At 39.7% G+C, this 22,050-nt stretch overlaps 2 protein-coding genes across 3 annotated transcripts in view; both read left to right on the top strand.

The window, feature by feature from the left end:
• The window catches only part of ttyh2 (tweety family member 2), a 78,533-nt gene extending 61,601 nt beyond the window's left edge, over window positions 1–16,932 (top strand). The window contains exons 7-15 of one of the 2 annotated variants that reach the window (XM_069665075.1): window positions 4,746–4,815; window positions 4,976–5,031; window positions 8,378–8,470; window positions 8,605–8,697; window positions 9,128–9,270; window positions 10,580–10,765; window positions 10,849–10,927; window positions 13,002–13,028; window positions 15,614–16,932. In XM_069665075.1, coding sequence (XP_069521176.1) covers window positions 4,746–4,815; window positions 4,976–5,031; window positions 8,378–8,470; window positions 8,605–8,697; window positions 9,128–9,270; window positions 10,580–10,765; window positions 10,849–10,927; window positions 13,002–13,028; window positions 15,614–15,694 — 828 coding nt within the window. In that variant the 3' untranslated portion in view covers window positions 15,695–16,932. The remainder of the gene's footprint in view (window positions 1–4,745; window positions 4,816–4,975; window positions 5,032–8,377; window positions 8,471–8,604; window positions 8,698–9,127; window positions 9,271–10,579; window positions 10,766–10,848; window positions 10,928–13,001; window positions 13,029–15,613) is intronic. The other variant, XM_069665076.1, reaches the window with a different exon arrangement.
• A 1,753-nt stretch (window positions 16,933–18,685) lies between these two features.
• Window positions 18,686–22,050, top strand: part of kif19 (kinesin family member 19) — a 41,525-nt gene continuing 38,160 nt past the window's right edge. The window contains exons 1-2 of the mRNA XM_069664796.1: window positions 18,686–18,724; window positions 21,937–22,017. Coding sequence (XP_069520897.1) covers window positions 18,686–18,724; window positions 21,937–22,017 — 120 coding nt within the window. The remainder of the gene's footprint in view (window positions 18,725–21,936; window positions 22,018–22,050) is intronic.

Below are 22,050 nucleotides of genomic sequence, written 5' to 3'. Positions count from 1 at the left end.
CCAACAAAAAGATCAACAAAAGAACAAAATCCCACACCCAGACCTTATCAGCATCATTATACACGCCTGAATAAGTTGATTCAGTGTCAAGGATTACGACAACAGGAATCCAATTGCAGCTTGAAAAGCCCGTCGTGCTGAATGGGTGAATAATTTCAGTGTTTTGCTCCATTGTGTTCCCACACAAAAAAAAGCCCAAAAACTGTTAAAACGGCCTAAAGGGTAAGAATCCGAGTGATACGGGAAAACACAGAAACATTGTAAAAAATAAAGATCAGTCGGATGAGCGCTGGTGTCTGACTCACCTGCCTCAGGCTCCTGTTTTTCTCAGGTTTGTTGTTGGGTGTTGTGTTGTGACTTGGGGCTGTAGAGGATTGTTAGCATGTGTGAACTTAAGTTGCAGATAATTAGCATCGGGTGGAAAGCAGCAGGAGGTGCGATCGGTTACAAACATTACAGCCTGGTTTCATCTTTCCTTTTCGTCAGTGTAAAGACTCGACTCTGTGTGGTCTACATTTGTTAGAACGATGGTAGGAATCCCGGGGGACTCCTTGTGATGCTAACGTGAGGACACAAAGGAGTGTAAAACCCTGCAGGCATGCAAGGTTCAAAGTGCTGTACAGTACCTCAGCGTACCTCAATTAATCTGTCATAGTTTTCCATTCAGTATGTTGTGTACAAGTGGAAAAGTGAGTGTGCTGATCATGCTATAGGAAAGGCAATGGGGTCACTGAATTCAAGTCAGTGTAAGTAAGTCTCCTTATTCAGGGGAGCATTAATAATCAGTGCAAAAGTCATGATAATCAAGCCATTAATTACTTGCCGTAAAAAATATCTTCAGGTTTGGGAAGTCCCCTTAAGGCAGTGGTTTCCAAACGGGCCCCCCTTAGGGTGGCGCCAAAGATCGCTGGGGGTACATGAGGCTTGTCTGCTCTGAGATGGTCAAGATCAGATTTGCACGTTAAATAAAATCATTAAATAGCACTTTGATAAACTAAAACGACAAAGAACTACGGGCTGATTGGTGTTCATTTTTGCTAATAAAGATTTGGAATGAATCCAATTTATTGCTCTGGTGTACGTGTGTGTGGACGAGGGGGCTCAGCCTTACTTAGAAACAAGCAGGGGGGCTCCAAGGAAAAAAGGGTGGGAACCACTGCCTTAAGGTAATGTAAGAATCAGACATATTTCATAGTAACGTTTGGTAATAACTGTCTGAGGCGAACAAAAAGCAAGTGATCCATCCTCTGTGAAAATCCAGGTTTGACAAACAAATGATCAGGGGGTCTGAAAATCCTTGGAAATGATCGTCTGGAGAGTTTTAATATCTATAAACATGGTTCTAAATATGAATTCAGAATCCGTTAGTGAGGGACTAGATTTTTGGTGTCTGGTGTGTTCTGGTTTGTAGTCCGAGTAGTCTTGTCCAATGGCGTTCTAGCTGCCTGTTGTTTTATGCAGGTAAACAGTCAGTGTGGAGAGCTAAAGAGCGGAATGCATCGTCCGTAATGCAATTACAGCTATTTTATTAATCTCTATACACGGACATTTGTATATAAATGTAGCTAGTCAGGTCGTAGATGTCAACTGTATATTCCAACTGAGTTCTCTGAGTTGGTTGTCGGACTGTAAACAATGAACAGCGCAAGGAAAAGGAACTTGTCCTTCATTACCAGAGAATACATCATCATCAGAGGTTAGCCATTGGGTTCCAAGACCGGGAGACCATGAGTATCCACACCAAGTTTCATAACTATCTGGCCAGTAGTTGTCAAGATTTTACTTTTAAATAATAGTATTAATAGTCACATCACCTGTTCTCAACTTTGTCGACAATTCAAGGTATTTTCTGTGAACGTCGACCAAGTGGAAATCTTTCTTCCATTTTATCGTCTCATTACAAAATAAATCATAGCCGTTACATTCATCTGCTTGCAACCTGTTAGTTAGTTTGGCTACCGCTGAACTGTATGTTCAAGGTCCTCTCAGCCTTTTCTCTGCTTGAGAGCAAACGAATGAAGACAGCTTCAAAAGGCCTTGTCATTTCTCAGGCAGGGATACAAACGGATGTGAACAAAGAAATTACGTGAATGTCCTCTCAGTTAGTGTAGGCACAAGAGTGTGTTATTCTCTGTGTGTGATTATGTGTTTGCACTTTGGACAAAAGTAGTGGTACAGGAGTGTGTGTATTAACCTACTTGCATGAAGGTTACATCTCTGTGTGTGTGTTTGTATATGTTGCGTGTGGATGTACTGCTCTTACAAAGGAATGACATTTCTAGGCATTATATACAATACACTCTATGGCTGTGGGTATGTTTTGTTGTTTTGTTTTGTCCAAATACTGATAGTTTTAGAACACAGCGTTTTAAAAGTGGGGCCAACGTGGAAGTGCCAAAAACTGCAGTTCCTCAAATGACCACTTGAGGCTGGCTCCAAAAGTGAGTCAATCCCCATAGAGCCCCATGTTAAAATGCCCAAAACATGTTAAACAGCCCTGTACAAAAACAGTTTTTGTCTAGCTAGTTCATTTCCCTTCTCATGACCACTGTTTAGATTCTGCTAACTGTCTGCTAGCCTGCGTCTCATTTCATCTCTCTAATCTCTCGTCCAAATACGGTCACCTCTTCCTCCAAATATCAAAATTGGCAGCAGCACAAAATGACAATTTTGAGACTTAAATGGTATAATAATGGTATGTCACAAACCACTGGGTAATGTCATAGCGGCTACATCCACTTACGTATTGTATACAGTCAATGCTTCAACCCGAAGACATCCCACTTACGATTATAAATAAAGAAGAATACATAGATACATTTTTTGCTTGATAGATTATTTAAAATAGCTTTTTTCAGTCTGTCTGTGTAAGAAAATATACATTTAATGTGATGTTTTCAATAATTCTGAAATATTTTGCTTCAGTCTAAGCTCACATTTCTTACTGACTTAACTTTCTTTTCAATTTTCATGAAATAGTTCCAACTCAGATTCTCGACTTGATGAATAATACCAGCGCCAGCCATCTGTTGTCTTTCATTTGTGAAGCAAACAGTGGACAGGTCATCCGTCCACTGCACGGCCAAAATTAATCAATACTTGTATATAAGCAGGGAAACATACCAGAAGCAGTGCCAACACTTACAGTCCAAACATACCTCTGTAATTTGACAATGTATTAAAATCACAGCAAGCCTTCCCTCACTCTCACTGACCTCCTCTCTAATCACTGAGGGTTGATTTTGCGCTAATATATTTGCCACTGCAGCCAGACTGCTGTGCCCCACTTTAAATGAGAACATGATTTGTTGCTGTGCTCCAAACATCTCAGACAACCAACAGACGTGCATGCCAGTGTGGCACATTAGTGTGTAGACAGTGTATTTGTTTGTCTGTCTGAGGAGCTCAATGAGTGGCTGCAGTCTGTGTTGACAGGTGTGTATGTGAGAGATTTTCGGTCTCGACTGAGTGCAGATGTTTGTGTGTCTGCAGGGCAATCTTCAAATTGTTTGTGTGTGTGTGTGGAGGCTACAACTAGATTACTGCCTCAGATCAGAATGAATTAATGCATAATGAATGCACCCCGTCGCAGAACTCTTAATTACAGACAGCGGGTAGTCAGGACTCTGCATCTCACAGAAAATCACTGCCTCCCCTTCAGGATTCCTAACAAAGACTCGCTTGTTTGTTCGGCCCTCGTTGTATCCCTCGTTTTTAACAAAATAGCCCGGGTTTGCAGAGGATTCAAACCTGTTTTATCTCATATGTGTGTGAGGCTCATTAGCGCTCCCCCAGAGAAGGTTTAGCTCCACGTCGGGTGTGTTGGTCTTGAGCCCGGGGGACGTTTAGCATTCAGACAGCACAGTCAGGAGGAGACCACCACTCTTCAATTTTGTTGTTTTGCCGAGGCAGGTTCCTTGTTAGCACTGTGCGGTGGAGTGAAAGTGGCTTTGACTGACAGAAATAAAAACTATTTCTGTCTAGATTTCATAAAGAGGATTATAACAGCAGCCTGTCATTTCTTCCTTACTTTTGTGTCAAAAAGTTCTATGGATGATAGTCCTCATTATAATTCAGCTTTGTCAAAAAGATTATCATAGTGTAAATTAAGCAATATCACACTGTGCTGTTGTACTGAATATCAGCACGGCTGTCATTCCGTAAGGTAATCATAGCTGTTCTGATATTCAGTACAAAAGCACAACCTAGAGTGTGATAGTGCTTTTAAACAACAGCTCTAAAAGAATATTAGTAAACAGTAATTAGAAACAAAATATTGTGTTTATTTTGTTGTTTATTTAATCTTTAATTTGGATCTGACAGCACGACTTTTTCCGTAGCTTGACTTGAACTGCACATTTGTTACTTTGTGTATATCAGCACACTCAAATTCAGTCTTATATATATAAATATATATCCATCTTTGTGGTGAAAAGTTTGCTACAATGTAGACAATTAATGTTTGCAGTAACATCAAGGAAAACCTGAGATGGAATGATACACAAAGTTTAAAGTTCCAGTGCTGTTATACTCTATATAAGCACTCATGGAATGCCTCTTGTCCAATCAGATTACTTGGTTGAAACTAGCTGTTGTATTATGACTTTTAATGTCAAGTATTTTGAACATGCGACTGATTCTTTCCTTCCTTAAATGCCAGTTCATGAATTTCTGTTTTTACCTCCTTATTTCAACAACCATGTGTTTTTGTCCACTCCTCTAACACGTCTCCTCTTTTATTTCAGGGCACGAGTGATTTCTGTGAGTGTCCCGACAAGTTCCTCTTGAGCCAAACAAAGACTTTTATTGGTGCTGGTGAGTAACAGTGTGAACAACATAAATAATGTTGCTTTAATGGAGTTGTAATTATGCGAGCATTAAGCTGCAGACATGACCCTGATTGGGCTTTTAGTGAGGTGAAAAAAAATGATGGTTGAAATGCATTTAATGAACTTCTTCTTCCTGTTTCCACCAGATGTTGTTCATTACTACATGTACTGCAACCAGTCTCTCGCCAACCCGTTCCAGCAGGTAGGAAACAGGAAGCTCTGCTCAGCTCCTACTCTTTTGTGATTGGCATGTTATACAGGTTAACATGTACAGGTTTAAAAGGGACTTTAAGCAGGCTTATAGCTAACACTGAGGACACTGTAGTCATGTCCTGGGTGTTTTTTCTGGGAATTTGGGGGAATTATCTATAATTTAAATCTTTAGTTTTTGACATATTAATGAATTTCTAGACTCAGTAATTAATATATTAATATACATTTTTGCTATATGGCCAGCAAAATAAATAAACAAAGGCCTTATAATGGGTATTTGCATCTGAGCCTATAATAAACATTGTTTTTGACGTATTATTTTATACATACTGTACAATATGGTCAGGATCTTCTGAAGATGGATCATCATGTCACCTTTATTTTGGGGAATAAAATTTACGAAATTAATATTAGCATTGACTATAATATTTATGTATGAATTCAGTATTTCATTTAAAAAATATGAAACGATTAAGGCCCTGTGTCAAGGTTACATAAAATAGTTGCTCAAACTGCATTTTAATGAGTGTATTTAAATGGGGAGTAGGTCTTTTTTATATATTTAAATGTAGTCATTAAAATGCTGCGGTTTTATGAAACCTTAGACATTCTGAAACTTCAACTTTTCATTAAAATTTCTCTCACTTTTAACCCAAATGTTAAGACATCTTTTGGCCTGTGAACCGCTGAATCAGTGCTCGTTCGAGAGTTCATTTCTCTAACGCTCAAGCCTCATCTTTGTCACGCTCTTCCTCTCTGTTCTGCCCCCTCTGTCTGATTAATGTCCTCGCTTCACCTCTGATAGAACGGTATCTGATTGTAAATCATTATCTCTGAGTCCGTCACAAGTATTGTTTGGTCTTTCTCTCCAGTATTTCTTCACTGTTTGACCTGTATCGAGTAAGCGGGCCAAAACACACCAAAGTGGAACAAACTGCCAAACCAAACTAGAAAAATGGCACAAAAGTTGTTGCAATTTTGCAAAATCTTCTAGAGTGCTGTGAGTTTACTCTACAGAGACGCAGAGTAGGGATTGTGGGTCACATCACTGACTTCGCTGCTTACATCAGTCAGCGCTAAAGTCAATTTCTGCAAGCTGTGGCTCAGCAGAGCTCAGATCTTATTATCCGGCTCTGGTAGACATACCCTGAGGATAACAAGAGCACAGCAACAGCAGAGGTCGGACAGCCGTCACCCCGCCTGGTAAACAAAGTCAGCTCTCTTTTCTCTGCCACACTGACGCCCAACAGGTGCAAAGTTCAAGCAAGCTGGCAGATACAGGAAAGCACTTGGATTTGCAAACATACAAGCTCTCCTTCACCATCTCTCTCTCTTGTGAATTCTCGTCCTAAAACACAGCAGTGCCCTGTAGTTCTACCCTCAGTACCCTTGTACTTCATCGCTCTGGGCATCACTCTTGCATCAACTCTGCCTCTTTCCTCAGCTCTTTTTCTATTCTTATCATCGTCATCCTTTCTCTTTTCTTCTACTGCCCTCCTCCATCCACTTTCTCTGCCCTATTTTTTACTTTATTTGGCTCAGGAAAAGCTCAGCCAAGCTAAAATAAAAAGCCAAACCTGATCAGGCCGTTGGATTGTGCAGCGATGAGCAGTTTGACCAAGGACAGTCATGCAGATGCAGAAAGAAATGTCAGATCAAAGGAAGGCAATTACATATGACGATGGTCGAGGTAATTGACCGTATCCTGTTCAATTTAACATTGTGCTGCAGGCCGGGGGGGTTTCCAGGCTCCCCTTGTTAGGTTTGGGGACTGTGACGATTTGGAGATGCGGCAGATTATTTCATTTATGGTTGTGCTTGAATGCTAATTTAAAAAGAGGCATGAGGCAGAAGGTGCTGTCTGTCAGGTGGGATGTGATTATCCACTTACTGGATATGAAACTGAATGGGAAGGCTTATTTTGCCCCCTGTTGGTGAGAACAAAGTCCCACACAACCACAAAGAGACACTAAAACTACAGAATCTTATATTTAGTAGTAATTGAACCACCCTGCTAGACCGTAATTTTAAGCCAAAGAATTGTTCATAAAAGCAAATGAACTGTTATCTACTGATATATAGCTGAACTGAAGTAAAGCTAACTAACTGCAGCTAGCAATTTTTTTTAGCTTAGCTTAGGCAAGCTGCACTTCAGCTAGCCTGCGCTGAAGCTAACTTACTAACTTTTCCAGACCTCTATCTTGTCATTTAAACATCAATTCTGATGCTAGAACATCTGAAAAGAGTTTGTTTCACCACATCTTAAGTAAGTAACAACATTTAGACGCTAAAACTACAGAATCTTATATTTAGTAGTAATTGAGTATCAGTTAGCCGCCTCGCTAGGCCATAATGTTGTGATATATTTGGTCAAAATGTGACTTTCCAACATGTGCCTTACACTACAGCCCATTTTAAGCCAAATTAGTGTTCATTAAAAGCTATATATAGAACTCTGCTGTTCTAACCAACGTCGGCTAGCTTAGGTAAGCTGCACTTCAGCTAGCCTGCGCTTAAGCTAATTTACTAACTTTTCCAACCTCTATCTCAAAGACTAATGCTGATGCTAGAGCATCCGGATAGAGTTTGGTTTACCACATCATAAGTAGGTAACAACATTTCACACAACAACACTTCTTAATGAAGAAAAAAGAACACACTAGATGAACTAATCCTGCTAAAAGCTCATTAGCCTAGCTTAGCTAGCCCTTTAGATTGTCTGGACGACAGCTGCTGTTTTAATCTGACAATGACTTGTCTTCTTGTTTTGGGAGCATGTTTAGGTTTTATATACAAGTTACACACTTTGGCTAAGCAGCTTTCAGAGTTCAGCCTCTTTTTCTCAACTTCACTGTTTTTAGTTTTTTAGCTACAATCTTAATAGGATCATTCAGTGCTGCCTTGTAGGCACATAGTGTTGTCAGGGATTGTGTTTTGTCTTTCACATGCTGTTCTATGTTTATTTCTACATGTTATATTTGTGAAAAATGTCCATTATAATTGAATTTTTAAGTGTTTTTTATAGATCAAGGGCCCAACTAGCTCTTTAATCTCTCCCTTTCAAACATAATTAAATTACAGAAAAATTAGATCCATTATGTGAGCTATGTATCCAAGCTTTTATCCATTTTTTTTCCCCGTTTGTGGAAGGACATGTTTTTTTGGAAACTGCTCAATGTCATTTGACAATAGCTCTATTAAACCGCCTTGAGGATCTTTGCTTTCTATGTTCTTATTAGCTTTTTCTTATGAGCCTGAAGATTTCCATTGATATCAATGGTAATACTTTATTTTCATGCTCTTTACTAAAACTAAAAATACTTTCTTGTTTGCAGCCTCTCACCATCTTCCAGAGGTGCCTGACCACCATGCAGATCCAGATCCAGGGTCTGCTGCAGTTTGCTGTGCCTCTGTTTCCTTCAGCTGAGGTATCACAAACACAAACTCTATTTATGACTCTTATACTGGAGTATAGAAGTGTCAAATTCTTGTAGGAGTAGCATTAGTAGGATTTTTTTGTAGAAATAAGTGCTTTCAGTGATGTTTGTTGACCTCTCCACAGAGAGACCTGCTGGGCATCCAGCATTTGCTCAACTCCTCGGAGGCCAGCCTGCACCAGCTGACCGCCCTGCTGGACTGCAGGGGGCTCAACAAGGTTCGTTTAATGCTTCTCTAATTGGCAACACAGCAGCACAAGTAGGTCAACAGGGGAGTAAGTGGCCGCGCAGGATTTCAGCAAGAAACTGAAAGTGGAACTTGGAAGAGAGCAAAGGCGAGGCACAACAGAGAGAATGTGAAATTCAACCAGTCCAAGCAAATGTTCTTAACTGCTTCTTTTTGATTTTCCTGCACTGTTTAACTTGTGCAGTGTGCCTCACGACTGCTGTGAGTTTATATGAATAATGTGGGACTCCCGCTGAATGAGCATGACATGAATGATATATATGTCTTCCTGGAGACGACACGCTCCACTGCTTCAAATGCTTTTTCATCTTTGCTTCATTTTGTCTGCTGTGAATTCTAATATGACAGCAAGAGTTCCCCTACAAGCAATTTTTATCGTTATGTCTGTTTGACCTCTTTAGGACTACCTGGATGCGATGGTGGGGGTGTGCTATGACGGTGTGGAGGGTATGCTCTACCTCTGCCTGTTCTCCGCCCTGGCAGCCTGTGCCTTCACTGTCATGCTGTGTGCCATTCCCAGGGCATGGAGACAAATGGCCTGCAGGTGAGTTCGTTCTCTGCCTGCCTGAGCGACCTCATTTCCTCCTGCAGCCATCTCTATGCAGCTTTCTGTGCTGTATGAGCCAGACATTAATAATTTTATATTTTTAAAATTGTGCCCAGATGTTTCACTACAAATACAAATCCAGTTGTGTGAGTGCAGGGCTACAAAATACCCTCACTAAGTAGCTCTTACCTTTATGTCTTCTTAAGTTACATAACTGTCATGTAGTAATGCAAGTGTATAAAGGGGCTGTTTTGAAAACTTCTTCTAAAGACACACGCATACTCAAACTACCAAGAAGCCTGTCTCTTTGTCCACCTCTTGATGTAAGAGCTTGTAAATGTAAAACCCAAAGCTTACTGAAGCTTACTAAATAAAGTCCTCAGCGCTAAAGAAGGGTCCCTGCTCTTAGCTGTATAACCATGCAATAATAACACACCTTTTTTTTTTATAAAAGTTTGTCAAATGTTTGCTTTCAAGTCTCTGTATTCTGATATTCATACGGTACTCAAGAAACACATGGCTTCCTGGAAGAGAGGAAATTAACCGTAGACCTTTCTGCATGCTTTTAGGAATAGTGAGCAGCAATGTTACGCAATGTACGGGCGGCTGAAACATTCAAAACTATAGTTCAAGTTGAAATCAGACTAAGCAAGGGGGAATTCTGTCCCTCCTGTTATTATTCTGTTTAACCCCTCTTTTGGGTTATATAATCATTCTCTAAAGTTTTAAACTACAGTGCTCATAATGCTTTGGGGAATGTAACCAGGAAGTACAGATTTGTGATGGACGCTGTCGGCTATAGCTTCAGCCCCTTTATTCTATATTTGTTGAAATTACCATAAGATTTGGTGTATAAGACGCACTTTTCATATATTTTTTTAAATCTAAAAAGTGGGCTGTGTCCTATATACCGGTGCGAGCAATATACCAGTATAAAATGCAGAGAGAGGTTTTTTACTGTGTTGCAGTATTTTACCCCGACGATGGCGCTATAATCGTAGGCTAAGCTCAACTACCGCACCAGTAGCTAGCAGGATTGCAAACTTGACATGGCGAAAACAGATGGTAGGCTATAATTTGAGTGTGTTTTGAATTTGTTTCAAGTGAAAATAAATGTAAATAGTGTTAAAATAAACAAGTTATTATTTAGAAATAGTTAGTTTCCTCTGGGATACCCCAAAATACAGAATGCGTCTTATATTTCGGTGCGATTTATATTCCGGATTTTCCGAGTGATTTTAAGTTATGGAGATCTGAGATAATGACATCTTCCTCATCTGGCTCCTCTTCACCAATGTTTTTCCAGGGAACGAGATTATGACGACATCGATGAGGAGGATCCGTTCAACCCGCGGGCGAGGAGGATAAGCCCACAGAACCCCAACCTCACCAATATGCACAGCTTCTGCAGCTACAGCAGCAGCATGGGCAGCCAGAGCAGCCTGCACCGGCCCGCCCCGGCTCTCACCAACCCCCCAATGTCCGAGTACATGTGAGTGAACAGAAATCTGATGTCTAAATATCATGTGATATAATTCCTGAGGATCTGACCGCTTCCCTTTTTTCCTTTTTCAGGAACCACACAGTGCTGTTCGGGGGAAACCCACGGTACGAGAACGTGCCTCTGATAGGACGAGGCTCTCCACCCCCCTCGGTGCGTTGGGTCCCAGAGGCCAAGTCCTTCCTATGATGTCACTTCCTTCTGAAGTAACAGACAGATTTAGCTTTGAAAGCACAGGAAGCTGTTTTATTATAAATAACTGCTGCTATTCACCATATTCACAAGACGGCCATTCTCCTCTGACATCACGCTCAGGGTCGGAGGCTTAAACACTGTTGTGAAGTTTTACTGCTGTGCTCCAGGTTTTAAGTCGTTTAAAAGGTATCAAGGATAATGTATCTGACAAGTGTTATCATTTTACTGCTTCCTGATTGATGAGGAACTGAAAAGACAATTGATAGAGAAAATCCAGAGTGAACTTCAAGTTTTATAAACTGTTAGCTACCGCCAGACAAACAGCTATTGTTAGCAAACATTACCATTAGCTAACATTACAATTGGCTAGCAAACATTATTGTTAGCTAACATTACAGTTGGATTGCAAACATTACCGTTAGCCAACATAACAGTTGGCTAGCTAACATTACCGTTAGCTAACATTACAGTTGGCTAGCAAACATTACCGTTGGCTAACATTACAGTTGGCTAGCTAACATTACCGTTGGCTTACATTAAAGTTGGCTAGCTAACATTACCGTTAGCTAACATTACAGTTGGCTAACATTACAGTAGGCTAGCTAACATTACCGTTAGCTAATGTTACATTTGGCTAGCTAATATTACTGTTTGCTAACATTAATGTTAGTTACTGTTAGGAATTTATGTCTTTCCTATTAGATCGTGTTACACTACTAAACCATAAAATTAGCTTTCACCCACTTCCTAGCCTAAGGTGATATCATCTAGTAAGAAGCTTGAATGCTAACATTAGCTGTTGTCTGACTGTGGCTAAGGAGTTGACAAATGTGTTGTTTTAACTTAAAATATGGTCAGATTTACCTCCGGATTTTCACAGTTCTTCTGGGAAGCGGTGAAATGATAACGATTTGTCAGAGTCCCTATTTTTGTTCAACTTAAAACCTGAAACGTAGCAGTGCAACATTATAATGGCATTGAGCTTACCATGGCCAGAGGAAAATGGCCGCCATGTGACTGTGGTCAATTTCATTAAAACTTTAACTCAGTGAAAGAGGTCACTTCCTTCCTCAAATTTCACTTTTACATCACTAAAATATTAAGCCATACTCTGTAAACCTCTCTTTAAGTTAAACAACTTCTTAAGCATTTCTTTTAAATATTTAAAGAGAAACTCTTTTGCTGTGGACTGTGCCTTCTTCTGCTTTCCATAACTTACCGCAGGCTGACTTACAGTACCAAAGCAAGGCGAGGAGAAGTAATGTAGTTAATATTTAATCATGAACTGAGCATCATTTAGCTTCTCTCAGGCCTGATTCCCTGGAGGAAGTGACACGGGTCTTAACCCATAAACTCCCCCGCTGACTAAAGGTTTTCTCCCTCAGTGAATAATTTGGCCCCCAGCTGGGCCGCTTGTCTCCTGTTACTTTACATCACGGAGATAAAAATAGAAACATTTTGGATTAAATTTTTATGGGGCACAGCCTCCTAATATAAACATTCTGCAGAGGTGTGTGAAGAAATGCAGCAACTAAATGCATCATGCAGGTATCTCATCTACTTCAGATCAGTTTTTCTGACCTTATTTTTAAAGTATAATTAAGAGAGATATCATGTCAGGAAATACAAACCTAACACATATTTTATTTTCTGATTAAACGCATATTTTTTATTATGTATAGAGGTTTAAATTCCAGATTTTTTTAACACAGATGAGAATATTTTCTACATTTAATGTGAATATTTTAATCATTTTGCTTGTCAGACATTATTTTCATTAACCTTCACTTTGAGTTCAAACTCTAGTTAACTAAAAATGTGATGCACTCTGCCTTATGACTTCTTTCCTAATTAAAACCAGCAAGCACTGTATAATTAAATTCTCCCTCATGACTACAACTGTACAGCACCATGCAGTAGTCTGCGGCTAACAGCTTCTTTTATATATTTTTGTTTGTTCGTTTGTCATGTGTTTGTTTGTTTGTTTGTTTCATTTTCTATATTTCCTCTTTTCTTTAATCAACTTTTGGAGATATACTCTCAGCAGTATAGAAACCGAGTAAGTCTTTTCTACTCTTTTCATCAGGACTAACTCCCTCACTTTTCCTCTGTTGCATCTCCGTCTTTTACTTCTCCTTCTCCTCACATGTCTTTGTTCGGTTCCTGTGTAGTTGTTCCTTTTTGGCATGGCTTTAAACTCTCAACCTGTTGTCCTCATTCCAGAGAGTCTGTTTGGAATAGTGAGGGTTTGTCTGCCCCTGGTGTTCACAGGGTGATATTGTAATTCTGTCCCCACTTAGCCTCCCTGTGCATGCAGTTTTTCTCTGATATTTCAGCTCTATAGCTTCTGCTGTCACAAGGTGGAAGCACCAGGCAATGTGTAGTTTATCTGGGTATTAAAAGACAAGGATGTATCAGTTATTTTTAATTTAATGACTTAATTTATATGTTAATAATAATAATTTTACAGTTAATGTGTGCTACAGATAAAAAAATATCCGAAGATAGCATTTGTCCTGAGCCAGTTTTGTATGGTTATATGTTAAAGGAATACTCCGCTGAAAATCTTATCTTTGGAGCATAAAACACAAGATTGCATCTGTAGTTGGCTTAGATTCACAGCAATTACAATGAAATTGAATGGCAAACCAGAGTCTAAAAATGTAGCAGAAAGTGGGGCGCCGGTTTAGCTCAGCGGTTTAGGACGTGGGCTCCACGTATAGATTTATATATAGACATTTCCGACTCTATCGACTGTCCTATCTTACACAGACTAAGGCGAAAGGAAATAAAAAGAAAAAAATGTAGCAAAAACTCAAACCACTCCAGTAGCAATACATTCACCTATCTGAGTAAATAAGTGCTCATGTTAGGACCAAAATAAAGCAGGATGTGGACTTAAATTTGCCAATCACAGAGAAAACAGGGACAGTAAAAAGTAGCCTCTAGCAGTTACCTTCTCAGAATAAACAAGCAAGTTGAAAGGGGCGTAACAAGGAAGGCAACTGACCCAAAAAAACAAAAAGGCAAAAGCGCTCTGGCAGGAAGGAACAATCCAATACTTGCCCTTTACCAGGGATGTAGTAATCTGTTTACACGCAAGGCAGGTAAAGGCTAAACTAGAAAAAGAGGGATGATCACAGTAGCAAGGTGTTAAACTCCAGGTGAATGCCAGGTGCTCTTGAAGGCTAAAAAGTAAACTTTCGAGGGAGGGAAGCCACTGGGCTTTCATGACTCTTCCTAGCCAAGCCCTGAGGAAGACCCGATGAGGGTCGAAACCAGTCTGCGTTTATTTATTAGATATTGATATTTTGTACGAGAGATGCCCTGATTTAATCCTTGGCTCGGTGCGAGTGTGCCTGAAGAAAGCCCAGTGGCTTCCCTCCCTCGACAGGTCAAGGGAAGTTCAAATGTAGCTTAGCTGAGGAGGGAATTAGGGGCGCATGTTGGGGTGGGTTCTGAAATCCTGTTTGAACATATTGGGATAAACTGTTGGATGTGATGGGAAATGTTGAGAAGTACTTTGACTTTTTTAGCACTATTTTTGGCATACACTAGATAGGAGGCTTGTTACCACTCTCCAATCTGCCCGTTTAATGTGAAGCTAAGGCTAGGACACAGTTAGCTTAGCTTAACATAAAGAAATAACAGCCAGCCTAGCTCGGTCCAAAGGTAACAAAATTAGCTCACCAGCACCTCCTTAAGCTTACTCAATAGTCCAAGTCCAAGTTGTGTTTTTAGGGAGTGTTATGTGCTAATTTCTTAGCTAGAAGCAGTGACTTTCTGAGTCTTAAAATTAAGTAGGTATAGAAATCAAGGTCTGTACTTTAATACTTATCAATAAATGCAGTTTGAGTTATTTTAAATTACATTAGTACTTCCATCTCGTGCTACTTTATTACTAATACTCTATATAAAGATAACTAGCAATTTCACCTTATCCAGTCTTAATGCTAAGCTAAGCTAAAAATCTCCAGCTTCAAAAACAGTAGAACCACCAGAGAGGAATCGTGCATAGTGCATCAATTTTATTGTCCGGGATTTTTTTACTTCATCGTGCAAAAGTAGGAAGCCAAATGGTAGTTCCTTTAAAGTCAGGCAACCTCGGTATGGTTCTTCTGTACCCTAATGTTAGCTTTTACTTCTAGCTATTGCATAAACACTGAAAAAACTATTAAATTAGTGTTCATTTGTGACATTTATCTTGCAGAACAAAAAGCTAACTAAGAGATTATTTTCTGCATAATCTAAATTGTTTTATTGGCTATTGGCTTTTCAAAATAAATCTATCTGGAACCAGGGTAATGCTAACTTCCTGGCCTCCAAAAAAACATAATCCTTGGAGAGATCCTGTAGTCTGGGTCGTCATTGGAAAGGATTGTAGTTTCTTTGAATCCAAGCTGCTGTCATCTACTAAGCTTTAACCTTGAAAGAGACATCCTTCAATCCTACACGTGATGAGATAGTGATACTCACAAGACAGATTTTCAGTGGACTGTTCCTTTAAACCACCATGATAATATGTTTTCTTTTTTGGCTTATAATTAGGCCCTGACCATACCTGTGAAACCTCAACGTTGGCTCTCAGAATTAGCTTGTAACGTTCTCTCTGTGTGCGTCTGTGTGTCTACCTCTCCCCCGCAGTACTCCCCGAGTATGAGGGCCACCTATCTGTCCATGACCGAGGAACAGAGAAGACAATTTGGGAACGACTTCCAAGCATAGACTTCTTTAGCTGTCCGAGGATGGAAACAGCCGCACACACACACACTCAACAGAGTGTGTGGCTTCACCAAGCATCACAGAGGACAGTGTGTAACGTGTCGACGGTCCAGGACTGTGTGGTGTCAGGACGATGGAACCACATCTGTACGCTCGTAAATGATTAATCACACTTTTCTGTCCAAAGTCACGCGTGGAGGAAGTTGCTAAACATTTCTGACATGTGCTGTCAAACTTAACCTGCGCTTAATACATTGTGTTCCTTTGCTGTCGTCAGGCTTTGACCTCTATTGTTGAAGAATTAAGGGGGAAAGGTGAGACTGCAAATATTCAACTGTCTACTTTTACCGTAGTTCTGCCGTTTAAACTTTAAAATGAAACAGGTGATTAATGACTGAAGTTGAAGAGGTGACAGGGGCAATTTTGAGGATTAATTTCAACCCTTTTCACAATAAAGTCAAGAGTAAAAAGATATTTTATTATTATTATTATTCGTCTCTCCTGTTTTAAGTCATTGTTCAAAATTCACTTTCAGGTCTTATAGGAGACAAATGTGAGCATGACAGCTGGTGTAAACACGGCATATTATTTTCCATGTTTCGGCGCTTCAGGCTTTTTATTTATGAGGCACAAAGCCAACAGTGGCAGCACACAGCAGCCAGAGGAGGCTTTGTTGAGGTATAATTTATTTACATTCACACACAGGCATGCCTCGAGTGAAGCTTTGTGTTTCTGGAGACGAGTCTACCCTGAGATCACCGCTTCTGTATATAAGTTGTACAATAACAGACTGTTGTCTCATTCTGATGTGGTTTATTTTGGATTTGTTTCAACAATGTGCCATTTTTATATATTTTTTCTAGTTTTTGTGTGGCAATGTCACATAGGATCACTTTTTTGTATTCTCTAAAGGGCCAATTATTCATGTTTCTGCATATCTAACCCTGCTAATACAAAAAAAGATGTAGTTTCTGACATAACTCGGGAAGCTGTGCTCCTCTAACCATGATTAATTAGAATATTCAGGTAATATTTCTATCAATTCAAACCATTCAAATAGTCCATGTTTGTATTGACTAATGATGATTTTCTGTAGGGATATTAAATACATGAATTTTTGCTTATTAATTATTTTTGTAAGTGGCATTTCTTTTAGCATGTTGTACAGGCACTAATGGCGGTGCTTAATTTTGTGTGTGACCTTAAACTTCAGGGTCTAACTGTGAGTTGAATAAATCAGTTTTGAGTACAACTTGATGTGTCATTACCTTTTTGTTCGTGTTTTTTTGGGAGCACAACACTGAATGGAAATCTGTGAAGTGGACACACTGAACAGAAACTCAACTACCTGCACTTATGAGCTTTAAAAATGTTCAAGCTACAAGGCTGCATAGAATTGCAGCAGTGTCACACAAAATGTAGCTGGTTCTTATACACGGGCATTCTGTATGGGCCACTTGCTGCATCCATGACTATTTTAGTATACTCAGTCCCTGACGCCCCTGTTGTGTCGCCTCTGCTGCTACCAACACTTAGAAGCACTTGGCTGCTAAAGTTTCAATAGACATGGATCTAACACATTTAAATCTATAGTCCAAACTTGTTTGCATAAATTAATATCTTGTATCTAAATACTGTAAGTAAACGTCTTTCCTTAAGAAGATACAAAATGCAGTCCTTTCCTACTGTAATGTTGTTTTTATTTAAATATAACTGACAAGCTAGTTGTCTGCTGTGACAAAATGGCTTTTGAGTAGCAAAGCAGATATATCGATAATAAAGATATCCTCAACAGTCTTATTTTTTATATCTTTTTTTGTTTGTTTGTTTTATTGATCTGAGTTTGGTAGATTTTATTGAATAAACTATATTTACATATTGTGATACTAGTACATAATATATAGGCTACGTTTTTTTCGTAAAAAAAACCCAAACACTTTTTGTTACCTAGGTTTGTTTACTTTTAAAAACTCCAAAAACGGACTTGTATTTCTATTTATTTTTCATTGTGTGTTTATATTTAAATCTGTGGACCTTAAATTGTGACTAACAAGTTGTTTGAAGCACAGTAAGGCCATTTGTAATTCTTCCAGCAGGTGTCAGCATAGTCATCGCAAAAACGCTGCCCAGTGAAAGCAGCATTAACTCCTGAAGAAAAACCTGTTGTGGTCAACTGCACATATGTATATGTATTTTAACGTTAATACTAAACACTTCAGAACGTTTAAACGGCTATTAGCAACGGCTAAAATGTACAGCAACATTTGCATTTGTAGTCTACGGAAAAATAATAATGCGAAAAATACAAATAACATATGAATCGACAAATTACGGGTGAAATTAATTGTGTTTTAATACTTTCTTTTGCATTTAATAAAAATACGTGTATGTTTATTTTTTTAGAAACGGAAGTAGCATTGTTTAGCTAGTTTATACTGTTGCTAGCTTGATTAGCAACACCGGTGGAGCTCGCGTGTCTCCAGGGACAACATGCAGGCAACGCACGCTCACGCGCTCACACACATACACACAAAACACAAACACACACCTACAGCAGTAGAGGCAGCAGCAGGGCAGCGGAAAGGAGAGAGGAGACACACACAGGGAAGTGAACGTAGCAGGTGGGCTGCTGCTGGTGTCACCCACCTCTCTGTGTCTGAATTATTCTCATGTTCGTGTTGCTAACCTGCTGCTGGGCAGAAACACAGGAGAAGAAACGGCGGAGCGTCGACGCACTTTGAAGGAAGAAGACAGACTAGCTGGGACTCGGTTTATAGAGAGACAGACGCTGCTTGGCTCGGTTTGAGGTGCTAAGGAGACAGAACATTATAGACTTACTAAACAGAGCCCAGTAGGTGTGTACAGTTTAAGAAAAAGAGCTGCAGGTGTGTTGAAGAAGAGGTAGCATGCAGGTGGGGACAGTGAGGAGGATGGTGCAGTGTCCCGTCTGCTGTTGACGCTCCTTATTATCCTTCAGTCCGACCGAAAGTGACCATGAAGGACACGGGGGAATCAAAGGACCACCAACTAACTGTAAGTTCAACATACACACTGTCCTTTCAATGTTGCTTTGAATTCCTGTGTTGACAGTAATGCAAAAATGCCCTCATAAATAACATTTTTATCAATTAGGAAAAGTCTCACAATGTAACGCAAAGAAAGAAACCCAAAAATCTGCTGCTAATTGTACATAAAGTGGTCCCTTTATTAGTTTTACTACAACAATATACTTTAATCCAATTCAAACACTCTGCCACTTAGTCGACTTTATAATTTTTGATGAACTTGTATGACATTAATTCTTACAGTTATAAAAAAAACAGTCTTTCTAAAACACACATACACAAAACAATGAATTTAACCCATTTTGGTTTATTTATCTTTTTACTTTTCCCTTTTAAACGCATGATCTCTTAACACTTTGGCAATATTGTCTCTGGTACTGTCATACTTATAAAGCATATTAAATTGAATCATAGACTTACGGGGTTATGGTTATTGTTTAAAGGGTGCAGAATACACCTCTGAATATAATGCATTATAGCGCAACACAAACACCCAATGCTCAAACGTGCAATTCAAACACTTCTATTACAGAGTCAGAAAACAAGCATCTTAAAAGTAGAATTTATGGAAGTAAAGTTACACTGGATTGCATCAGACGCTACAGGCCAACCTAATAAAGTGTGTTTCTGTTGTTTGTTTTTTACATGTTTCTTCTTATAAATCCTAACAGCATGCATCGTTGGTGTGTTACTGTATGTATGATTTCCCAGCCTTACAGCACCCGCACCGCTGCAGCTCATATCTGAATAATTGAAGTGGCTGTTTCAGTTGCCTGGCCTCTCTCTTGTCCAGCATGTAATACACTTTCTACAGGGTGCTGACAGAAAGAGTGGCTTATTGTTTCCCCCATTTGAGTGATGTGGATCGCTTTAACTATTCTGTTTTTATTATGACAAAAACCCCTGCTGCAGTGTATAAAGCTCAACAGCAGGCTACATCCAAGTTGTCTCATTAGCGGGCATGCTGTGATTGTTATTGTCTCTTTTTATCCCATTTGGCAACTATGAAAAGCTATTATACTGCTAATTTTACACACACTTATACCATTACTATTGGCTTTGTAACCATAAGTATTATCTGTTGTTGTTGTTGTTGTTGATGTAACAAGAACATATGTTGTTGTTGTAATAACAACATATGTTGTTGTTGTTTGTTGCTCTGTCCGCCTGTCTCTATCCTGAATCGACCTCTATCACTCTCTTCGGCCCATCCAGTCGAGGCAGATGGCTGTTCAACATGAGCCAGGTTGTGCTCGAGGTTTCTGCCTGTTAAAAAGGAAGTTTTTCCTGCCACTGTGCGGCTCATGGTGATTCATGTTGGGTCTCTCTCTAAATAACACAACAAAGAGTACAGGCCTAGTCCTGCTCTTTTTGTAAAGTGTCAAGAGATAACTTTGGTTATGATTTGGCGCTATACAAATATATTTGAATTCCCTAAGTGTTCATCAGTTATAAGGCTTTTACGTGATTAAAAAAACACAAAAAGAGGGCGCAGATTTAGCTCAGCAGTTAAATGGGTGGCCCATGTACAGAGGCTTCAGTCCTTGATGCTCCCCATTTTCAACACTATCCACTGTCCTCTCACGTATATCCCTTTCCCACCGAAATTAGCGCATTGACGTTTTTTCAGACCAAGGAAGATCCACTCATAGATGCCGATTGTCTCTTTTTCCATTGCCAGTGAAGTATACTCCTGTTGGTCTCTTTTATGCTGCGTCACCGTCTGACGTCACAAATGCGCCCGAAACTGGGTTAGTAAACAGTGAAGATGTTACGGTTAGGTCTTTATTGTATCTATTACTCATTCAGTCTGTTTATCAAACTCGGTGATGACAAATTTGGATGTTCGAGCATTGCTTGGACAAAGACAGTAATTTGTAGCTGAGATGACAAGGAGTTGCAGAAGTTACCGACGGAGCATAGCATCGCACCGGAAAGGGGGCAAAGATTAGCGTGTCGACACAGCCTTTCCCATTAAGCAAAAAAGTTGGTGTTTTTTGACCAGTGGGAAAGCAGCTTTAATGAATGCATAAAAGGCCAAAAAAAAAAACATCTTAAGAAAGTCACAAAAAGTAAAAACACCAGTGTTGGGTAAAGAATCAGCGTCTCTCCAACCCTCTCCAGCGGACACAGGATGTCCAATGAAGGGGCTGCTAGCCCAGCTGCCACTACAGTCGTCACATACGTTGCTTTGTAGTTGGAAGTGGGTGTGTGTTTCAGCATGTACTTCATGTGTGAGCAAAAAACAGCAGGCTAACTGGATTTTGTTGCTAAATCTGCTGTATGATAGGCTGCTCAATGTATCCATATCAAGAAAAAAATATCCACATTTATCATCTTTAATGTAAATTTTTTCACGATCCCCAATCTAGATCAATTAATCGCTCAGCCCTATTTCCCCTGAATAAGTGGGTTAGTATTTTCTGCCAAATGTTCTCCAGTGTTAATGACGGGAGGCTAATTTCCCCTCCACAGCTACAGGTGTCTGTTTCACATTTGAGATAAGTGATTGCTGATTAAAGTCATCACTCTAATTTTTTCTCAACTGATCATTAAAGAGGCTGTGAAGTGATTAAGAGTGAAAAAGTGAATCAATTATTTCAACCATTTATTTTCTAAGCGTGTTTATCACAGTCAGGGTGCTGAGGGCATGCAAATTATCCCAGCATGCATTTGGACCAGGACCTGAAGCATAGACCTGCTAGCAGACTAACATAAACATGTTAATGCTCATATTTACATCCATGGACAAATACAGGCTCTTAGTTGCATGTGTTTGGGCTTTGGGTTAGAAACTAGGGAGAAAAAAAGATGTAAATTCAAAGCCAACAACAAAATATGAGCGTTCCTTCTAATCTGTTTGAATGGGGAAAAAATATCCTACATCCTGTGCTTGACATTTCAAAGATTACTCATGCAATTTAGACCTCCATGAATTTGGTCTGAACATGTTGCCAGGCATTGAATTACAACTCCAGATAAAACTGCATTATACAGATTCCAGACACACATCCTGTTTGAATAAGAACTCATCGAGTAAGTGTGCCCGTGCGCTGTCGGTCTTTCCTCACCATTAAGGCATTAGTATTCATTTTCTAACCTATAATTTCCGTAAATTGAATGTCTCTGTGTGGATTAAATTCAAGGACAGCTTCATTGAATTAATTCTGTGTGCCGCAGGTTGCCTTGAGGATCCGACCCCTCAGCGATGCAGAGCAGGAGGAGGCGGCTACGATCGTGGCCCACAGAGTGGACGACCAGGTTAGATCCTTTGTGTGTGTATGTGTGTGTGTG

Source organism: Semicossyphus pulcher, unplaced genomic scaffold (genome assembly GCF_022749685.1).
Source record: "Semicossyphus pulcher isolate SPU_LCO1_2020_fin unplaced genomic scaffold, fSemPul1.0.p SCAF_16, whole genome shotgun sequence".
NCBI classification, from domain to species: domain Eukaryota; kingdom Metazoa; phylum Chordata; class Actinopteri; order Labriformes; family Labridae; genus Semicossyphus; species Semicossyphus pulcher.
Note: the sequence above shows the minus strand (reverse complement) of the source record. Positions and strands in the feature narration are given on the sequence as shown.